The 23,261-nt window shown below is 39.1% G+C and overlaps 1 protein-coding gene across 8 annotated transcripts in view; it reads left to right on the top strand.

The window, feature by feature from the left end:
• The window catches only part of dmd (dystrophin), a 309,740-nt gene that overhangs the window by 133,605 nt on the left and 152,874 nt on the right, over nucleotides 1-23,261 (top strand). For all 8 annotated transcript variants that reach the window (XM_037762036.1, XM_037762033.1, XM_037762039.1 and 5 more), the window contains exons 9-14: nucleotides 403-605; nucleotides 11,530-11,658; nucleotides 14,847-14,942; nucleotides 16,245-16,343; nucleotides 18,688-18,869; nucleotides 20,678-20,828. In XM_037762036.1, coding sequence (XP_037617964.1) covers nucleotides 403-605; nucleotides 11,530-11,658; nucleotides 14,847-14,942; nucleotides 16,245-16,343; nucleotides 18,688-18,869; nucleotides 20,678-20,828 — 860 coding nt within the window. The remainder of the gene's footprint in view (nucleotides 1-402; nucleotides 606-11,529; nucleotides 11,659-14,846; nucleotides 14,943-16,244; nucleotides 16,344-18,687; nucleotides 18,870-20,677; nucleotides 20,829-23,261) is intronic.

The raw sequence follows: 23,261 nt of genomic DNA, 5'->3' as shown, positions 1-23,261 counted from the left end.
AACTTGATTGTTTTCATTCTTTCAAGACTTTCTTTGTCTTTTTTTATCTACAAAGCAAGGAATCTGTGTTTGTCTGTGGGTCTTACTAATACAAAGGCGTCTACATTTTAAAATGGGATCTTTTTCTCTCCGTTTTTTCCGTTTTTCTCACCTAAAAGAGACCTCAGAGTGGATTTATTTTGAAAATCCTGGGCCATGCTTTTATTGTGAAATTGTCATTTAATTTAGAGGATAGATTCCACTGAGGACATCTGCTTCCATTTTCAAAATGCTATTTTGAATTGATATTTTGTGACTAAAACTATGTTTTCGGCTCCCCTAAATACAAAAACGTTCTTCTCAAACGGGTTTATCCTTGCATTTTGAAATTAACTTTTATTTCTCTCGCTTCCTGCTCTTCAGATGTGGCGGTGCCTCACCCTGACAAGAAGAGCGTCATCATGTACGTGACATCACTCTTCCAGGTGCTTCCCCAAATTGTTTCCATGGAAGCAATCAAGGAGGTGGAGACGCTGCCGCGGACGACCGTGACCAAGGCCAGCGTCGCCCTGGTGACGACGGAGGAGCACTACCAGATCCAGACCCAGCAGCGCTTCTCCCAGCAGGTTAGACACACACACACGCGTCGTTTCATTTCTCCCTGCCGTCGCTGTTTTTATTGCTGTTACTATGGTTTGCCTGTGACACTGCTGTGGTTCATTGTTTTTGGTATTTTTTGCAACTTTCTCATTTATTCATAGAGTAAGATTAGGTTGAAGCAATTAAGCTTCATGTCCTTCAAACTGACATTTATCCACGACAGGTAAAGATTAAACTTCCTGTCGCACCCCTGCAAAAATTTCTTGATTGTCTGTGGAGTCACGAGGCAAATTCAATAGCGTCCCTCTGCAGAGCTCCAGGCTCAGGCACCTCCGGCAATGGGACCCATCTCCATCGCCAGGAACCCATGGGAGAAAATCACTTGTGTTATCACGTTTGTTAAGGTGGAAAGTCACCGATATTGTCGTACGTTTAAAAATAAATACAACCTCAGGTTAGATTTTTCTGTTTTTTGTATCCGTCCAAAGGCAAAAGAGGGTTGTTTGACCACTCAGAGCCACCGTCCGTGCAAATGTCATCTTCCAAAATGGCATGATAAACTTTCATCATAATCAATCATCATCATTTTTGCAACAAGTAGAATAATAAAACGCATCAGACTCAGTGTGCAAGGTGTATATATATATATATATATATATAATATATAGTTAACACATGACCTCCACCAATGACACCAAGGTAAATAATACAACCTTAAAATTATCTTTTAAATTGAGAAACATCACGAACCATGAGTGATTCATGGTGCAACTCAAACGGAATCAACAAATGATTTGCCTCTCGCCGTTGACTACTGTTCATATTGTTTCCGAAATATGGTCCCACGGTGGTCCACCGGAAGGGGTGTGACTTCGCCTCTCTATAACAGTCACTTACGTACTGTTTACTCTAGACTCTGGTTGCTGCTGGGTCATAGATGATAGTCTTGACATAAACATGTAATTTTTTTATTTTTTTAAGGTAAAAAGCACCATTATCTGAATGGAAATGGAAGTGCTGACAGATAATTATTTCATGACTAACATCTACAGTTTATATATACTGCAAATGACTTCCCCGAATCATGTCATGGAGCAGTTTTTTAGATATACGCAGACGATACAATTATGTATCCAGTTGGACTTTGCCGTTAGTTGAGTACCGTGCATATTTTTTCCGAAATAAGGTCCCATGATGGTCCACTGGAAGGGGCGGGACTTCGGCTCTCTATCCTGATGATCGTCTCTGGCGTACACAATTTCAGACCTCACTTCCTTCTCCAAGCTTGTGACTGGAAATGATCAGACGGAGGAGGTATGCCCGAGCCTGGAGCTCTGCAGTTAGACCCTTCTCAGTGAATTTCAACTACTTTTGCTGCATACATTTCTTTTAAACTACTGAACCCTCCCTTTTTTTCACATTGCTGGTTCAGTGTCACCTCACCTCCCACAATGCCTTGTGAAGCGATTTGTTTGCATCCAATAGGGAATTAATACAGGCGAACTTCATGTCACGGAATAGAGTCCTTTAATAATGTCACTAAAGCCCCTTTCTGACATGATATGAATGTGATAACAATTTAACACGTCAGTCTTATGTTTGAAAAAGTGCAAGAGTCACTTCTATTTAAAAAAAACAAAACAGCAATCTCACTAAGGAAGGAAGGAAGGAAACCAAAACGAATGAGCCCCTAGAAACTGTCATAGAAGCATGGCATCCTGTTACCATAGCAACGTGGTATTGTTGTCATCATGGGAAGTAGTTGAATGGTGATAGTGGCATCTTCGCTCCAGTGATTCTTGTCAACGTGTCTCCGCAATTTAGTGTCACTGTTACCATGACGGCGTAGTAGCGCTGTGATGATAGTGAGATGCCGTGATTGATTTCCCATGAGCCTTCGCTCTGCATGCATTGTGTATGTGTATGCTCAGCTATGTTCACTCACATTTACATCTCATTGCTTTTGTTGTTGTGGCAGCGCCCACACTACATAATAATACTCAAGTAGACTCTATAGTATTGCATATTACGCAACGAAATGACTGCAGTTGTTTGTACGCTGCATATTATTAGTTCTGGAACGGGATTATCTAACCACAACTTTAGTTTGTACTCCTTCTAAGCATCAACAATCCCACCCCGCTATCCTGCCAACCTGCCACTTTATCAAGATTACTAAGTGGGCTTGTGAAATTCCCAGCAGGACCCTCTCTCTTACTGCTCGAGCATTTGAGTGAAGCTGAAGGGGATGAAAGAAGCAGAGGGGATGATCCCTGCTCTCAAATGTCCTCCGAGTTGTCTTCAATCAGCGCCGTATGGCGGCAAACACCAAGAACAGAATTAATCAGAGAAACTCTTCAGAGATTTTGCAGATCTTTGAAAAATAAATTTGATAATGAAGGGTCGGGTAACAGCGTTACTACGGCGGCACTTCATTTTTTACATCTCTACAAGCAGTAAAAGAAAAAAAACATGAGAGGGAGGTTAGAAACTCCCTCTTCTCCCCGCAAAATAAAATGAAGGTGCTAACCAGCAGCCGCACAGGCTCACGAGCATAAAGAAATGGATTCTACTTTTTAATGATAATTTGGATAATGAACAGTATTTACTTCTCAGTGGTACCACAGACGGCGAGCAGGTTTTTCCTGGAGGAGCACATTATTGCAAGCATTTTAATCACAAGGCATGATTAAGAGGAGAAAGTGCTGCACTAAATATTATGATTATATCAGCAGACATTTTGGCACAAAGAACCCCAAAAAAATTGATAGGCCACAAGAGAATAACCTTACAGCTTTGACTGCTACTGAAATTGTACTAGACAGAAAATACCATCGCAGGTCAATTTTTTTCCGTGGAGCAGTATAGTTGTGTGGGCGTACTTTGAAAAATAAACAATTTCATGTTTGCCTTGAGCTGCACTATACAGTAATTGCAGCTGAAGGCTGAAAAAAGAGCTCTTCAAAAGGAGTATTAGCTATAAAATTGGGTTACTACTTCAATAAAGTAGATAAAGTTATATAGTAATAATTGGTTTTGCTCTCTAGTAAACCTAAGATTGGCAAAGAGCAATGCTTTTCCGACATGAAAAGTCCCTCAGTAATAGAAATAATATAACTGACCAATTTAAAGGGATAGTTTGGGTGTTTTTGAAGTGGCGTTGTATGAGGTACTTATCCATAGTCAGTGTATTACCTTCAGTAGATGGCGGTCAGAACGCCTCCAATTTGGAGAAACAGACAGGAGTTATAGTACGGGAGCAAAGTAATGTACTGCTGTGAACAGGGGCAGCAGCAAAACATATTTTAGACACCTAAAATCAATAATAATCAATCAGCCGTTTTCTATGCTCTCGTCAAAGCCACCAGACAATGTAATTTTACCTCTCAGAACACAGGAGTTGCTGGTCTACGCTGCCTCGATCGGTTAGTTTGTTTGTCATATTATGTGACTTTGGTGTTTTAAAGGGTTAGTTCACCAAAGTTGCACAATAACACAAAGAAACTAACTGATCGAGGCAGCGGTAGACCAGCAACTCCTATGTTGTTCTGCGAGGTGAAACTACAGTTTTTTTCAATAGAGCCTGGTGTCTTTCAAGAAAGCCAAGATGGATATAACGGCTTCAGTTCCTCTTTTGGGAAACGGCTGTCTCACGGCAAGGTGAACCAGTGAAAATATTCTAAATGTAGCGTACCCTTAAAGGGACTGTTTGTAACTTTTTAAGCATATAAATGTACCGGGTCAGGACACATGCACGCTCGCATATGCGCGCTCGCGTGTGGCCGCTGTCGCTCCTCCGCTGCCTGCTCGCCTTCACTCAGACAGAGCGCGCGTTCTCGCGTACTCGTTCCACCTCTAGACGTGAACGCGCTCACTCCACACTGCAGAATAGTTAGTTTAGCTCTGAGAATATCTAGTGAATGTACAGTGGACGTTTGTGCAGAAATTGAGGAGTTGTAGCATTTATATTACATGAAGATTTTGACTACTGCTAGCCAGAGGCTAACGCGGTCGTGTATAGAAGGTAACCCTCAAATTGCGAACAACGTGTGCCGACCGTCATCTACTGTAGGTAATACACTGACTATGGATAAGTTCCTCATACCACACCACTTCAGAACATCCAAACTATCCCTTTAATATATTGCACACACACAAAGCACTATCAGTTGATGTTCAGCATCCACCTAATCACCATCCATCTGTCCGTTCATCCGCTCATCCATCCATTTTGTAGTCACATGCTCAGGTTAGAGTCTTAAAGGCAGCAAAGCAAGCAGATGGTCTTTTCACAGTGTGTCAATATATGCTTGTTACATGCATAGTGTCCTATAAATAAACCGTTTTCTCAGGAAGTTAGTTTTAGCCTGCACAACCACTTAGTCAGGGTTAGGAAATGGTCGTGGTTGGCTGACTAGCAACTCACGTAACTAGCGACTCACAAGACTGACGATACCGATGAGTCATGTGACTAAAATCTGATGCGACCTGTCATCTCTCCTGCTCGCCCTCAACAAACCACCCGATTCAACTGTTATCAGGCCATTAAATAGGCGTTATCAGTCGCTATAAGCACCATAGATGTGGGTCAATAGGGGCCTACTACGTTATAAAAGTGAAAGTGAAACTTAAAAGCAACGAGTTTTAACATGTTGTAAAACTGAATGAAACGTCACGTTTTGAACAAGGCTTCTTTAGGTTTAGGCAACAAAACTACAACTTCTTTAGGTTTAGGCAACAAAACTACAACTTTTTCATGTTTTGACATCAAAACTACAACTTCTTTAGGTTTAGGCTACAAAACTACAACTTTTTCATGTTTTAACATCAAAACTACAACTTCTTTAGGTTTAGGCAACAAAACTACAACTTCTGTAGGTTTAGGCAAAAAGGGTTAGCAAGCAGATGTTCTTTTCATGGTTAACTTCATCACTGCTTGTTTCTGGGGATCCCTGGGCCCTGCCAGGCATGCTGGGAGATGTAGTCACCTCTCAGCAAGGAGTACACAAATTCTCATTCTTTCAGTCACCGCCTGAAATTTGTGAGCGTCGGAATAAAAATTGACCGATAAATTGAGACAGAACCTCTGAATGAAAGTGCTGTAAAAAAAAAAAAAAAAAAAGAAAGAAAGAAAAAAAAATTGACCAAATCACAAATTTGATCCACTGGCACTGGCCATTAGAGCTGAGTTAAGAAGAGGTCAGTGTCATGCTACCGCGCCGAATCGCAGCAGGATGGAGTGAGCTCACTGGAGTAATGGCTGGTAATATTATTATCTCACTCTGTTTAATGGCCACATCAAACCCCCCCCCCCTCCTTCATCAGCTCTCTGAGAGTGGAGAGAAACTGCAGGCCTTTTCCCTCTGGGAGTCAGAGACAAGGAGAGGGAGAAAGACGGTGTAGATTTAGAAGGAAAGATAAAAAAGGAAGTGGGGAGGTGTAAAGATATATATATATATATATATATATATATATATATATATATATATATATATATATATATATATATATATATATATATATATATATATATATATATATATATATATATATATATATATAAAGATGTACAGAAAGATGAAGAGGGGGGAAATGAAGAGTGAGATGAAGCAGACAAATGGGGAGTGCGAGGAACAAGTCAGATGGCAATAAAACGAGAGACGGAGAGGAAAGGCGGGAGGGGAAAAAAAGAGAGTTACTGACAGCGGCTATTATCTGCCTCCTCCCTCATCTGTCATCATCAAAGCGGCGCTGTCACCACCTCCTTACATCAACACCATACTACCACCACCTGGGACTCAGGGAGGAAGAGAGCTTTTCATGGAAATAAAGGAAGGAAATATTATGAAATTTAAAGTTTGCTTAAAACTAGCCATGCTCAGCTTTTCCTGTGACGTTATCCGAGGTGTCCTGATGCAGTTAAACCCCACCCGCCTGGTGCTCGGAGCAGGTGAAAACAAACGCTAAGAGTCATTTGCCAGGAAGCGTTTGATCCAGGGCTGGGTCGCCTCTGGCTATCTGCTCTTTACAGCAAGAAAAACACCTAATCCACCTTGAAAGAGAGAAAGGGGGAAAACAGCGAGAGGAAGACAGACAGAGAGATGATGACAGGTGAAGAGGAGAAGGAGAGAGAGGAGGGATGGAGGTGAGAGGGGAGATTGATGGCGGAGGAGAAAGAGCCGAGACGGCGAGAGATTAAACTTTTATGATGTCTGTGGTGGAATGGTTGACTTGGTTTCAGCGATGCAGCGGCTGTCGTGGGAAACGCAGCTTGTTAATGTCAAACAAGTGGGAGAATCAGTCATCAATTAAAAGTTAATTGTCCTTCCAAAATCAGCTGTTTGAATATGTGGCACCACATTCAAACTCTAGTAATAATCTGCTGGGTTGTCGGAGTAAAAATGTCTGAATTTATACAACACATTCTCACTCTCAACTCGTCAAATACCGCAGCTTGGTCAGCGCCCCTCGGCATCGGAGGCCGACGTACGGGGTACCCCGCTTGCGTTTCTTTTGGACAGATCAGGGACAGCGTGTCAATATACAGTACGCTTGTTACATGCATTGTGTCCTTTCAAAATAAACTTCCATTTTCTCAGGAAGTTAGGTTTAAGCTGCACAACCACTTAGTTAGGGTTAGGAAACGGTTGTGGTTGACTGACTAGAAACTCCCGTGACTAGTGACTCACGAGGCTGACGATACTGATGAGTCATGTGACTAAAGACTGATGCGACCCATCACCTCTCTCGCCCGCCCTCAACGGACCACCCAATTCGACTGTTATCAGGCCATTAAATAGGCGTTATCAGTCGCTATAAGCACCATAGATGTGGGTCAGTAGGGGCCTACTACGTTATAAAAGTGAAAGTGAAACTTAAAAGCGACGAGTTCTAACATGTTGTAAAACTGAATGAAACGTCAGGTTTTGAACGCAAAAAGGCTTCTTTAGGTTTAGACATTAAAACTACAACTTATTTAGGTTTAGGCAACAAAACTACAACTTCTTTAGGTTTAGACAACAGAACTATAACTTTAGGTTTAGACATCAAAACTACAACTTCTTTAGGTTTAGACAACAAAACTATAACTTTAGGTTTAGACATCAAAACTACAACTTCTTTAGGTTCAGACATCAAAACTACAACTTCTTTAGGTTTAGACATCAAAACTACAACTTCTTTAGGTTTAGGCAAAAAAAAAAAAACACCTAGTTAAGTTTAGGGAAAAACATTGTGTTTTGATGGTTTCCCATCCATCGTCCCCGACCTTCACCTCTTATGGAGTTTCACACTGTCTATACTACAGCGCCTGACTTCCGCTTCTGCTCCTGTCATAATTACTTCGGTCACTAGAGGTCGCTGTCGTGTTCTTTTATACCTTCTTTTGGTGATCTACCATGTGAATAGATGATACAACCTACTAGTGGGTGTAGAAGGCCCCTATTGACCCACATCTATGGGGCTTATAGCGACTGATAACGCCTATTTAATAGCCTGACAACAGTCTAATTGGCTGAACGGACTCACGCTATTAATACTACGTCACTTGGTCTGACCGTCCAATAACGCCACAGGTGAGTTTACATCGGAGCTATTGGAAAGCCCGGTTGGTCACCGACTGTTACCAAACGACGGTATTTGACGAGTTGGGAGTGTGAACGGGTTGATTTAACACGTTGGTCTCTGTCTTGCCCTCCGCACACAAAGCCATGTCCATAAAGAAATGGTTTTACCAGTTTGGTGTTGACCGAAAAATACACTTATTCCACTACTAGTAGATTTCCACCCAAACCACGTACAGTACAATAGCTGTACGAGCCACTGTGAGCCATATCCAAAAAGGCTTCATCAAAACTGGCTAAATAACACTCCAAACTTGTGCTAAATTTTGGTGAGGAAAAACAAATTAACAGCTGCAATATAGACATTTGTGATGATATTGCCATGCGAGTAATAAATAATGCTATTAATAATGCAGCAGTACAGTAATAGTAAGGAGTCTACTTTGACATTTGGACTGGGGTCAGCTGGGAGTGCAGTGGTGCAGCTTTTGGCAGCAGTATAAGAAAACAATGTTCACCAGAAATGTAGGTGTGCTGCACAATTCACTCTCACACTGCTATGTGTCATCCATTATTTATGTTTGAGTGATAATCTGCACATGCTTTCCAAATGTTTTAAATGCGTAATGAAAAAATAATAAGATGGCTTATTGAAATCAGTCCAGTAATGAGTCATTAAGTGTGCAGCAAACACCGTTTTGATTAAGGCTTTTTGGATACGGCTCACAGTGGGTTGTACAGCTACTGTACATGGTTTGAATGGGAATCTACAAGTGGGGGAATGAGTGTACAGTAGCGAGCAGCAAAGTAACAGAAAAGTAGCTACAAAATGTCTATTTCTTCCAGTGTTGTAAACTTATGGAACTAAAAATCAGTCAGCTGCTTGCTGGCCAATAAATGATAGATGATGGTGAATCGCTGAGGACTGCAGTTTAACAGAGCTGCTGCTGGTTTGGGATAAATGTGCCGGAGCGAGTGTGAAGCAGGATGTTGATGCCAAACAGGCCAGTGATCTCTTTCCCAGGGGAGGAAACAAAGTGTCTGGATGGGTGTGGTGGAACTCTCTGGGACCGGAGCGGCTCACCAACACCAGCTTTGACTCTGCGCTACTGTCTGTTGTTCGTTCTGTCCACTTCGTCTGCATAACACATCTGTTCTCTCTCTGTCACCTCTGCCCTCTCTCATGTCTGCATCATCTGGTTTCCATCCAAGAAGTTTTGGAAATTTGATAACCATAATACCTAATTACAGGTGTCTTTACCTTACTAACGTACAAGAGTGTTTCCATCTTATACGACTTTATACTTCAAATTCACTCAAATAAATTAAAAATAAAAAGGAGATACATTTTGCAGATTTTATTTCATTCAAAAATAAAAGATCTGCCGCTAAAATATTATGTATTCTTTAGTGAAAAATGCTGCAAATGAATGCATCAGTATTAATAATCCAATGTAAATGTTGCTAAACAGGAGCACTGTTGGCACAAGTGGCAATTAACCATCATTAATAAATGGTAAATTGATAGTTGATGAAACTTTAGTTAAGTTATTTTACTGTTAATAAACAATGACATTTTTATACTATTATGTATGTTATTTTATCATTAGTTTGTGTAAATAAATAGCTGATAAGAGACAATAACAATTACATTCTGATGAACTATTTATTAACAGTTTATTGTTGCACACATAACAGTTTATATACTGTATTAATTATTTGTTAATGATTACCAAATAATTTGTAAACTTTTAAGAAATTGTTTGTAAAACAGTTATAAACATTACAAAGATAGATGGACCAGAAACCAATTATTAACCACTGAGTGTAGTATTACCTAACTATCGAAATGATGTTTATAGATGGTTTACAAAGTATTTATAAACCATTTTACACTTTATTATAATAAAAAATTGCAACTTTATAATAGCCATCCGGTTTACAAACCAAGTATTAACCATTAACAAGTGTTTCAATATAACATTGCATATACTATGTGTATATATATATATATTATTATTATTATTATTATATATTTGTTGAATGAATTTATTAGTATTATTTGTAAACCTTTTAAAATAATTTTTTTTAAAACATTTATAAGCATTACACGGATCAGATATTTGTAACACTTTGTTAACGGTTAATAATTGATTTGTAAACGGTCTATAAACATTATTTAGATGGCTATTATAAAGTTGCAACTGATGATTATAATAATTGTTAAATGCTTAGTAAATACTATGTAAAGCATCTATACATATTATATAATACTTTGTCAAAGGTTAATAATTGTTTTCCGGTCCATCTATTTATTTGATGTTTATAGATGTTTTACAAATGATTTCTCAAAGGTTTACAAATCATATATATATTATTTAATATAATAATAATAAATAAAATACATAATATAATACATAAAGTGTTACAATGTGTGCAACAATAAATTGTTAAAATTAGTAATAAGTACACATTATTATTATTTTATTCTTTGATAACAGTAAAATAACTATTAATTAAAGTTTAATTAATTAATTAGTTTTCCATTTATTAATGATGGCTGTTATAAAGTGTTACCACATAGGCGTAGTGTCATGAAGTTAGAAAACTGACTCACTAATGTTCATTATACAACAATATTGTATCTAAGTGAGCTAATATTAGCCTTAATAAGGTACTGGTCATACCAGAGGCTGTGGAAGCAAAGGTGTGTTTATTGCTTTATTAACTCAACTTTTCATTCTTAAGAGGAAGAATGTGTTATTTTTTTCTTTCAAAAGTTACATAGTCTCCCTTTTAAGTCCATTTTGCTAAAGGAAAGGCTACAGTCTAATTGTAAAATAGTTCATTATAGTGACTTTATGAGTCCACCACAACCTCACTGAACCGTATAAGACACAGTTTGGTTTGTTGCAGTACTCCTCTGGCAACATTTGCTGAAATGCATGTAAATAACTTTCCCCAATATAACTTTTTGAGACTTTACATTTCTCTTGTAAATGTGTTCTTCGACGCTCTGCTGATGGAAACACAAAAATCAGTATTTTCTCTCTTATTCATGCCGTTCGGAAAGTTCACCTAAAATTAGCTTGACATTTGGATGGAAACAGAGCTTATGTGTGATTATTCATGTTTCTTTTTTCTCCTGTTTTTCTGCTTCTCTTTCTCATCTCTCCTCATCTTCATTTTCTCATCATCACCACTCGCTCCCTGCATTTCTTCCACTTCTTTCTTCCTCTGCATAATTTGGCTTTTGGATCTTTTTTTTTTCGCTCTATGTTTTGCATCCTTTCGGCTCTCCTTTTATTTCTATCTTCCTCTCTTTTTCTGGCCTCCCCTGCCAAACTCTCCCTCTGTCCTGTTCTATATCTCTCCGTCTCTCTCTCAGATCACAGTGAGTGTGGCTCAGGGCCGAGTGCGGAGTCCCTCCCCTCAGCCTCGCTATAAAAGCTATGCCTACACCCAGGCTGCATATGTCAAGTCGCCCGAGCAAAAGAGGAGGCGTTTTACTGATCAGGTCCGTGTCTCGCAGCGCTAACACTCCACGCCAAATGTCCATCTGTCTGCATGTTTTGGCTGCTCACCTGTTGTTTTGTCTGCGGCTAAAAATGTCCCTCATACCAAGTCTTTATGCTTAAGAAGTGGTGTGCCTTATGCTACCCTGAAGTGAAAACACACTGAAAAGTGGAATAACTGTATAGTTACTTTATAATAACCATCATTTATAAATGGTAAACTGATAGTTAATTAAACTTAGTTAATAGTTGTTTTACTGTTGACAAACAATAAACTGTTTAAATAGTATTAATACAATAGCATTGCTGATAATTAGTAAATATTATTATCATTTTATTGTTTGTTAACATAAAAATAACTATTAACTAAGTTGAATTAACTAACAATTTACCATTTATAAAATGATGGTTATTATGAAGTGTTAATAAAAAATCATATTTTAAGACTGAAATGGGAAATTATGGGACTTGCTGTGTTGGACATTTTTTTACTCCTGCCTGTCAATCACATTGCATTTCAATATAATTCATGGTTTGAAATGTATTGTATTATTTTGCTGTTGATATATTCATTTTAAGAATTCATGAGTCAGAAGTGATATTAACTATGCTCATGTGGTTTTCTTTTTTTTATCAGTAGTGATACCGACAGCAAGTTTTTAGCTGATGTCAGTGAGCAATATTAAAGGGTAAGTTTGGTATTTTTTCAACCTTTTTTTCCCATGTTTTTATGTCTAATGGACTAATGGGAACAACCATTTTTGAAACTGGTTCAGTACTGAGGGAGAACGCTGCAGATGGCAGCTGCGAAACAGGCTGCGATGTAATCGCTCGGGGCAACTCCTCACCGTCAATGTACGTCCACTAAAAATGTTTGTTTTTGCCACCGACAGTCTCAGATTAATATTACAAGTGTCTGACAACATTATGGAAAGGACCCTACAGAGACATAAAACCTTTTCTTACCTTTCGCTTGGTCTGTTTGTTATAGTGTGTCTCGCTCTGAGAAGTTTTGTTCTGAAATCTCGCGTCGCATCATCTCAAATGATTGATGATCTCAAATAAATAAATAAATATGTCATTAAATATAGCAAAAATAATATTAAAAATAAATGTTACCATTAATTAATTGATAAACTGTGACATAAATTGATATTTCTGCTTTAATTTGCTTTATTTATCTTTGTATTAATGCCCCTTTTTATTTACTCTTTTGTTTAATTTTCCCTTTTATTTATTTATGTATTTATTTTTATAACTTTTTAAATGTATTTATTTATTTTTGCATTTATTTTTGATTTAATTCATATTTATTTTTAAATGTATGTATTTCTTTACTTTTGCATTTATTCTTTCTTTATTTATTTATTTTTGCATTTATTTTTATTTATCTATTTTGCATTTATTTTGTATTTATTTCATATTTATTTTTAAATGTATTAATTTGTGTATTTATGCACTTATTTATTTCTGCGAGATTTTACCTCTGCATTTCACCCCTTATTTATTTCCCCAAACTTATTTACTTCTATATTCTTTACTTAATAATTTTTTTTTTACACATTTCTTTTTACATTTCTTAATGCATTTCTGCTTCATTATACAAATGAGGAGGCTGTTTATTTCTCTGTAGGGTCTTTTTCATAATATCAGACTCATAATAATAATCTGAGCCTGTCAGTGGCAAAAACAAACACTTTTAGTGGACGTATATTGATGGTGCGCAATTGTCCGGAAGGATTAAATTGCAGCCCGGATAATGGCTGCAGCTTTCTCCCTCAATACTGGAACCAATTTTTAAAAAATAGTTGTCCTCATTAGTCACTAAACACGGGAAAATAAAGTCCAGGTTGAAAAATACCAAAGTTACCCTTTAAGAATCAAAATGTGGCAGACTTACTATTATTTAGAGTTCTATTGATACCACTCCCTTTTCATTAGCTTATCTTACTATAAAGACTAGAAGGAGGGGAAGACTGAAGCTGAACTGAAACAAAAAAAAAAGTTACTCTGTACATCACTGCCTTGACAAACTTAAGGCAAGTTAGCTTCTTATCCGTCACCGTTACATACAACAGCACCTGTAGCACACAGAAACAGTTTCTGTGCATCCACCCGTCTTGTACTTCTTCTTTTTTTTAATATGTCTTCTGTATTCCATAACATGACATTTCAAAAAGATCAGATGCAATTTCAAGGCCGTCACCCTGCGCTGCGTAACTAAATGTGGACCATAATTTGCTCTGGCTCGGGTGGAATGTATTCAGAGGGCTGTGTCAAATATTTAATGTAACAGCAGGGTGCTCGACTTAACTCGGCTGCCACCTAAAAGGCATCGCGAGAAGAAAATATAATTTGTCAGATACTGCTTTTCTTCAAGCTCACCCACTGTTCTTTGAAAAGTGGGATGTAAAGCAGAAACTGCCTCATCGCGACAAGGTTCTACAAAGTTTCCCTTTGAGAATTGAGGAGGATTTTTTACAACGATTTGTCCTCAGCTTGCCTCAGTCAAAAATGTTTTATGTGGACGACTTCAAAGAAAAAAGAGCGTGTTTTCGACTGTCAGGGAGCTGAATATCCACCATTTATTTTATATCTGCTTACTTTACAAGCTGTAAACTCTGTCAGTACGGAGTCTCTACCATCAGACAAAAGCGAACACATTTATAATACAAAACAGGCATAAAGAGAGAGCGGCGCTGACTGAGGGAGGACGGTTATCAGCGCCGCGGATGGGCCTTGTGTATCTTTCCAGGACCTTATTACCAGAGAGAAGAATAGAGCGAGAGGAGGAGCGTGGAGCCCAGATAAAAAGAGATGTTGTTAGTGTCCAGATCAGTAGCGCGCACACAAAGAGAGATATAGGGGAGAGAGAGTAGGGGAAAGAGAGAGAGAGAGACCCGGAGAGAAAGAGGACAAGTTGTTGAGGTTGGACAAAGGCCAGAACTGCTTGTCGGCACCGGTAATGGCAAACACTAACAGGCCTCTCCTCATCTCTCTCTATCTCCTCTGTAAACCTTTCTTCCTGTTTTTTTTCCTACTCATCTCTCTGTTTCCCTGCCCACCTTTTTTCCTCACGATTCCCTCTACTTCTCAACCCTTTTTTCCCCCTCTAACCCCGACATTCTTCTACTTCTTCCTCACATCCCTCTGTGTCCGTTATCTCCTCATCCGTCCCTTCCCTCTCTAGTTCCTCAGTCCCGGCCAGGAGGAGCTGCAGCGGGGCCTCAGTCCTCTGCCTCCGGGCTCCACCAGCCTGGAGAGCTACCAGGCTGCACTGGAGGAGGTATGGCACTATGGTGTTGATACAGAAATCTTCTAATATTTCATGTATTTTTCTGTTAAAGGACAAGTGTGATGATATTCTATATCTTTCTAATTGTCAACAAATCCCATGTGAAGAGCCAAACCAACGATAATAACGCAAATTCACTTTAACGGCACTAATTTCTATAACGCATTAAAGCAACTTGCTAGAGTGAAGATACCGGTATCATATGAAACTAGAAAACCTAAGGAAATCATTGGTAACCATGTCATATGTCCTTATCGGGATGGAAATTAAATACCGCTCCAAACTTAGGCTAAATTTTGTCGACGAAAAACTGTCATATCCATTTTCAAAGGGGTCCCTTGACCTCTGACCTCCAGATATGTGAATGAAAATGGGTTCTATGGGTACCCACGAGTCTCCCCTTTACAGACATGCCCACTTTATGATAATCACATGCAGTTTGGGGTCAAGTCATAGTCAAGTCAGCACACTGACACACTGACAGCTGTTGTTGCCTGTTGGGCTGCAGTTTGACATGTTATGATTTGAGCATATTCTTTATGCTACATGCAGTACCTGTGAGGGTTTCTGGACAATATCTGTCATTGTTTTGTGTTGTTAATTGATTTCCAATAATAAATATATACATAAATTTGCAAAGAGCAGCACATTTGTCCACTCCCATGTTGATAAGAGTATTAAATACTTGACAAATCTCCCTTTAAGGTATATTTTGAACAAATAAAAGATGTGCGATTAGGCTGTAATGGAGGACGAGTCGGCGTGATGACGTTTAGTTGTCTCATTTAGCTGCTTGTTAGCAACCACCTTTTTTAAAGACTCATAAAAGCTTCAAAACTAAAAACCCATTCAGAAAACCCATTGACTTCCAGACCAGGGAACCGGAAGTGCTAAAATGCTAACTCATTTCCAGATTTTAGGACTCATTCCTGCGGCACTCTATTCTCCCTCAAGTACCCAATGTGGATTAATCTGGTGCTGAAAATAGTCCCCAACAAATGTGCTATTTCCCCCTGTTTGAGTAATGTGTGCTGAAAACTACAGCGATCAGCTGTTTTAGAAATTACTGAGCCTTTAAAAAAAAAAAAAAGAAACTATATATTTGTGTGGTGTTTTTAAAGGTTTGCACCATCAGTAGGAACCAGTGGGCTTGTGGCTGAGAGCGACAGGATAATGAAGTCATAAAGTCTTTAGAGATGTCAACACACTGTCCGTGAGATTTGTTGACAATAAGAAAAACAGAATATCACCAGACTTATTCTTTAATTATGTCGTGTTAATTTGAATTTGTAGGTGTTGACATGGCTGCTGTCGGCTGAAGACGGGCTCCAGGGCCAGCCTCCCATCTCCAACAACGTGGAGGAGGTGAAGGAGCAGTTCCACACACATGAGGTGAGAGCCAGACCGGTGAAGCAGTTGCTTGAATGTCGAAATTGCAGTAAAAATATCCTCTGTTTCTTTTCTTTTAAGTGAGACTTTTGTTAATTTTTCGTTGAATAAAATGCATAATTTGTGTTGACGTAACATTACAAAAGCACCTCATTACAGCAAGAGATTTACTGTTATTAAGGACCATAAAAATATTTAGCTGTCTTCACTAAAATGGCCAAACTTTTCTTGTTTTTTATAAAAACGTACTTCTTATTAATCAGTACACTTACAGTACAATTGTTGCATCGGCCTGGAGGTTCGCACTCTGAACGAGCTCAACCTCGGGGAGGAGACTGGCGAGGGGTCCGCGAAACAGTTCAGCTTCAGACGGTTGATCTGCACACATGTACCGTAAATATTTAAAAATAAATAAAAAATAAATGCAAAAATAAATAAATGCAAAATATATAAATAGAAATTAAAAATAATGTAAAAATAGATACATTTAAAAAATTAATAAAAATAAATACATGAATAAATACAAGACAATTAAACAGAAGCGAAAATAAATAAGGGAATTAATACAAAGATAAATCAATAAAGAAGCAAATTAAAACAGAAATATCAATTTGTCACATTTGATCAATTAATTAATGGCTACATTTACAGTATTTCTAATATTTTGCTACATTTAATGACAAATGTATTTATTTATATATATTTATCAAGTCATTTATTTAATTTTTTATTTTGTTAATTTTGGCAGGGTTCGCCCTCCATGTAGTCAAAGCTAAAATTAGTTGACAATAAGGACAATTTCTTTGTTCTTGTAAATTAAGTAATTTGAGTTCAAACAACTTGATAGAGTTAATGTCATGGGAGATGTAATTAGTTATAGTATTATAAAAGTATTCATTTATGATTTCGGATTTCCTTAACAGAGCATCCGTTTGATATTAGAAAGACGTGTTTGGCAGGGAGAGCACATGAATGATACTATAACGAGATGTTAATTGTAGTTATATAATGAGGTGTTAAATATTTTACGACCATAGTTTCTTGCGGTGGTAACAGAGCAGCGATAATGTGCCTCTGTGGTAGCTGTAAACAAAAAAAATGCACAGTGTGTGTTTTTTTTTTTCCTTTTAAGTCAGTGTTGCACAGATAAAACCGAAAACAACAGAAATGTTAAAGTAATAGCAGCCATCAATCCATAACCACATAGCATGTCCAATAATTAGGAAAACTGTGTAGTTAGAGAAAACAATGAGCCTCCCTCCACTACACTGAAGGGTCAGGCTTGAAAAGACTGCAGTAATGAGTGCAAAGTGGCCCATCACCAAAAAACTATCTCTGCTGTTTGTTGATGAAAGGCGAACAAACATCTGAAAAAGACCAAGAACAAGAAACTTACCGAATTTGCATTTTGGGGATTTAGCTAATTCCTGGGTCCCTAATGAGTTTCATCGAGGTAGTAAAAGAATACCAATGTTTTTATCTTATTTTATCCTAGTTTAATCCATTGGTACCAATGTTAAATACTTAACAAATCTCCCTTTACGGTACATTTTGAACAGATTAAAAATGTGCTATTAATTTGTGATTCAATATTTTAATCGATTGACAGCCTTAATCTAGATATAATTAAATTTACACCTGGTATTAATATGTGTCTCTAGTGTCCACATTGAGAGCCGATCGCTCTGTACAGCTCAATCAACCGAACGTCAGATCCTCCTCTAGTTTGCGCAGGTCCAAAAAAAAAGGTAGCCATATGTGAAACTGCTCTATTGATTTGCTTAGCCGTTGCTTCATAAATGGCTCGGTTGCGATGTGAATTGCCAAATTTTGCTTGTATACTTTAGTCGGAACGGCTGCAATGGCAGTTGCCAATGATTACGTATTTCTGCCCACGTATGTGTTGTATGTGGATTGATAGCGCAATTGTATTTACACTTGTGTCCAATGTGGTCACAATGCGTCCCTGAACGTTGGTTTGACCAATCGATCCAATTAAAATCCGATGACCCAAAAGGTGTAAAGGTGGTATATAAGTGTTGAATTAACTCTCACGGATGTGGACTTACAGGAACACTGGCTTACTATTGAATTGTATGCTCTCAGAATTAAATTAACCCTGACCATTGTGCTATGTGAGACCCTGGAAGGATCATATAAGTGCTTGGAGGAAATAGCACTGAAGTGAGAGCTGGAAATGTATTTTGCGAGCAGTTAAAGTGAATGAGGGTCATTGTGTGGGAGTATGTGAGGCATTCCTCTTCTTTGGAGGACGAATTTGGCAGAATGAGTGGAATTGTTGTGAATACAGTATGTGTGTGAAATGTTTCATTCTGTCACTCACCAGGGCTACATGGTGGAGCTGACCACCCACCAAGGCAGCGTAGGGCGGGTCCTCCGGGCCGGCGCTGCCCTGCTGGGTGAGGGGATCCTGAGCGAAGAGGAGGACTCGGAAGTCAGGGAGCAGATGAACCTCCTGAACTCCCGGTGGGAGCACCTGAGAGTGTCTAGCATGGAGAGACAGACCAGGTAGTTACACTCTGTTAAAGGTTTTTTAGGTTTCTGTTGGTCAGTGTGCCACTTTGGTTCAGATGAAATATCTCAACAACTGCTGGATGTATTGCCGTGGAATTTGGTACGGTTATTCATGTTTTCTATCAGGATCAATCGGGAAAATTGGATCCGATTTGACAAAGTACGCAGAAGTTACAACAATTTCCTGTTTTATGGCAAAAGGCACTTTTTTTGCTGCCACGCCACGTCGCCAATGTTCCATGAAAACGCAAATGTTCGCTAACTTTTGATCGCAAAGGTCTTTAGATGGGGCTGACCAAATTTGAAGTCGATCAGATTAATTCTCTAGGAGGAGTTTGTTGAAGTACACAGCCAGTAAAACGCTAAAAAAGGGGGAAAAATGGCACATTCAATTAAAAATGGCTGACTTCCTGTTGGGTTTTGGGTATACCTCCAAAAGGCTTTTTTGTGCGTCTCCACATGTTGTATCTGCCTACCAAATTTCATACATGTAGGTGAAACCCCGAACGAGGGGCTCAATTTTTCCATCTTTGTAGGGGGCGCCAGCGAGCCGCCCAAGACCCCAAAATGATCATATTTTCCAACACGTGTGATTAGTGTGTAAAGTTTAACAACTTTTCTAAGCACCGTAAGGCCTTTTAAAAATGCAATTAATTTTAAAAATAACAATTCTTTCAGTTTCAATAGGGCCTTCGCTGCCCAACGTTGACAGTGCTCAGGCCCTAATAAATTTGGTCATCATCACGTCAAAATTTCAATTTGTCCAATACTTTGGTTTCATAACCAAATACCTGCAAAACTAATGAAATTCCCAGCCTCGTTGTTTATACTCACTTATATGCGCTCATGCGACCATGGTGTAGTTCGTCCATAGCCTAACGTTTGCTTTTTACGTCTGGCGATTGCATTCAAGTTGTGTTCATTTGTGAAGATTATCTTGCTGAACAAAACATGTAAGTATCACAAACATGTGTTTGCCACAGAGCTTATTTTCTGCAAGAATCCAAAACCCAATGGTGAAATCCCATTGACTTTTTGTCAAGGGAACCCAGGGTAATGCTAAATTCCTGGTTGACCTACAACAATACGTCATCCCTGGAGCGCTCTATCGGCTGTCGACCCTTAGTCTTGTTAATTGAATAGAGAGTGAGAGTTTATCACAATCTGAGGAGCTTTAGTATTCCAAATATATGATGAAGTAATAGAGTCAAGCGTATTTAAGACAGATTTGGAAATATAAACCAGGAGACATTGAAAAAGATCAAAGAACTTTGGGAGAAGTGTGACAGAATGTATGCGCCCAATGAGAAATGTAGAAACACACACACACACAAATGGCTTCACAAGCTTTTTTTCAGTCTTAATTTAGGGCCGTGAATAAAGTTTCATCTCTTTTTACACAATGAAGATCCCCACAGTGGCCGGCATTCATGGACACAAAGAACAGCGGCCTTTCTAATTATGGTGAATCCAATGCTAACTGACACCAAGCCAAATTTAATTAACTGTTCAGCTATCTTCTTTGATAATCTTGTTGATTCAAGCACAAAGCTGTGCAGACATGGCCTGGACTACCAAATACCACTTAGACAATACAGCAAGGGTCTGGTATAAAGCGGGGGTGGATTAAAAGAACAGGAGAGGTGGTTTTTACCATTTCTACCAATTAAATCAGCATGTTTAACCAGACCTTCATCTGCCCTTCTGAACTGTTCTTGAGCTAGACTCTTTTTGATGAGGGCTAACCGCCACAGTATCAACACATGATTGACAGATCACTGAACTGTCTCCCCCCCCCCCAGACTCCACGAGGTCCTGATGGACCTGCAGCACCAGCAGTTGCAGCAGCTCACAGACTGGTTGGACGTGACGGAGGCACGGATTAAGAGGATGGGGGCTCAACCACTGGGTCCTGACCTGGAGGACGTCAAGCACCAAGTGGAAGAGCACAAGGTGGGCATCTGCTGGCTGGAGCCCTGTTATTCAAATGTGGCTTTAACTAATCCAGGTTAATGTGTTGTTATCAAGCTGAAACAACACATTCTCACTCCCAACTCGTCACATACCGCCGCTTGGTCAGCGCCCCTCGGCATCGGAGACCGACGCACGGGGTACCCCTCTTGAGTTATTTTTGGACGGACCAGGGACAGCGTGTCAATATACGCTTGTTACATGCGTAGTGTCCTTTCAAAATAAACTTCTGTTTTCACAGGAAGTTAGGTTTAGGCAACACAACCACTTAGTTAGGGTTAGGAAATGGTCGTGGGTGACGTTAACTTGATTGACTAGCTACTCAAGTGACACACAGGGCTCACGGGACTGACGATGGGCTACTAAGGACTCACGTAGCTCATGAGACTGACGATACCAAAGTCACTTGACAAAATAAGTCAATGTTACTTTCACACGGGACACGAAAAGCGTTAGCCTCCTGGTTGAAAGTCACTTGCTCTGACCTCTGAATAACGCCGCGGGTGGGTTCACATTGGAGTTAGTAGAAAGCCCGGTTTGTCACATACTGTCGCTAAAGGGTGCCTCCGTGCGTCAGTTTCCGATGCCAAGGGGCGTTGACCAAACAGCGGTAATTGACGAGTTGGGAGTGAGAACGGGTTGGCTAAAATAACCCTGTTCCCTGAGTGTTTGCTAAGCCCCATCCCCCTTAGTTACAGTTGCCATCAACGTTATTTTATGCGCATTTCGAAGTATCACATTAGATAAACTGTATGGACACGGCAAAATTCAGGTTGTGTCTAGAGGGTAATCCCACAAATTGCGAAACTCTTGCTCGATGGTTAAGGTTAGGTATTGACCTCGAATGGTTAGGTTTAGGATAGGTCGTTAGGCAGCGAGTCCCGCGAGTGTTTTTGCAACTTTTCTCAATTTGGGGATTATCTTCCAGACATGACCCAAAATTCGATACAACTTTTTTATTGCACAACACTCGCATGTGGGTGGAAATGGAATCAACCCCAAAATTGCTGCATCAACTTATGAGACGTAACAGAGCATGAGAATGTCCATCATATATCATAATGTTCTAAGTCCTTATACACTTTGTAATTCAATTTAAATAATTAAATAAATCATAAAAAAGCAGTGGAATTGTAAGATGTTTTAAATGGCTATAGGTATTTAAACCTGGTAATGTATGACACATCAAGGCTGTGTGAGAGTCTCGGTTTCCTGATGACAAATGCACAAAGCAATATGTTCGAGGTGATGATTCATAATTACGCCAGCGACAGGAAAGCTGATACTATCGCTGCCTGACCCCATCCTGTATATTCCATATGTTCTCATGCAGATAGAAGCAGAGCGTGTTGACGTATGATAACGAGGAGGCAGATTATGAGACAGTTGGTCAAGATGCATAAATTCCCCCCTTATCGCACAGCCTCCCATCCTGCTGGTCTTTTTCACTGATATTATGCAGGTTAATCAGTGCTACTGCTGGTTCAAAACTGTCAGTTTACATTGGAGAAGAGAGGCTGTCTAATCCTTTCCTGCTGCAAAAGATCCATACTGACACTTCTCTCCACATATTATACAAAATACCAAAGAGAAAGATGTACTACAGCCCTTCGGCTGCTGGGTCTGTGCCCAGTGGGCCACTGGTCAGTAATCCATCCATGCCTTCATAGTCTTCATTCTTTGAAAGCTGAGCTTAGCAAATATTCAGCTATTTTCTCATGTGCTCTTACTGGCACAGGGAAAGAAAAGAAAGCTGCAAAATGCTTTGCTGACTTCCAGGGACGGGGAATGCATTTGTTTTGACGTTCCCTGCTGCCAAAATTACCAAAATAACAGTTTTCCGAGGCTATATCCAATAAGTTGTGATATCTTTTTATGATTTGAAGGAAAGTAATGTAGACTAATTAAAAAAAAGGAAGCTACAATAGAAAAATAAGAGTCTCTTTAATCACACCTCATCTCATTTCAAAGCTTCAACTGATTCCTCAGATCTTCACTTTTGAACTGAAAATATAATTTTTCCTCTTCTCTGCTTAGTCCCTGAACTCACACTCTTCATACGCCATTTATTTCAACTACTTTCAGTGCTTACCCTTATGCCAACACTTCAACTGCCATCTTTTAGTTTACACACTCCAACTGGCACTTATTCCTCTCAGGACCACTTCAACTGACCCCTCCGCTACAATTTGTCCCTTTAACACTTCACGTTCCAACTCCTCAATGCTTGAATATTCGTTTCATTCACTACTCACACTTAAAACTGCCACTTCAACCCTGGTATTTTAACTGCCACTTCAACTTCTTTCGGTATTTCAACTATTATAAATGTTTCAACGGCAAATTTTGAACTGCAACCTTTTTTTCTAGTTTAATCCATTTTAATCCAAAGACTATATTTAGTATGAAAAAGGA

This window comes from Sebastes umbrosus, chromosome 24 (genome assembly GCF_015220745.1).
Source record: "Sebastes umbrosus isolate fSebUmb1 chromosome 24, fSebUmb1.pri, whole genome shotgun sequence".
NCBI classification, from domain to species: Eukaryota; Metazoa; Chordata; class Actinopteri; order Perciformes; family Sebastidae; genus Sebastes; species Sebastes umbrosus.
This window is presented reverse-complemented; position numbering and strand designations above follow the sequence as displayed.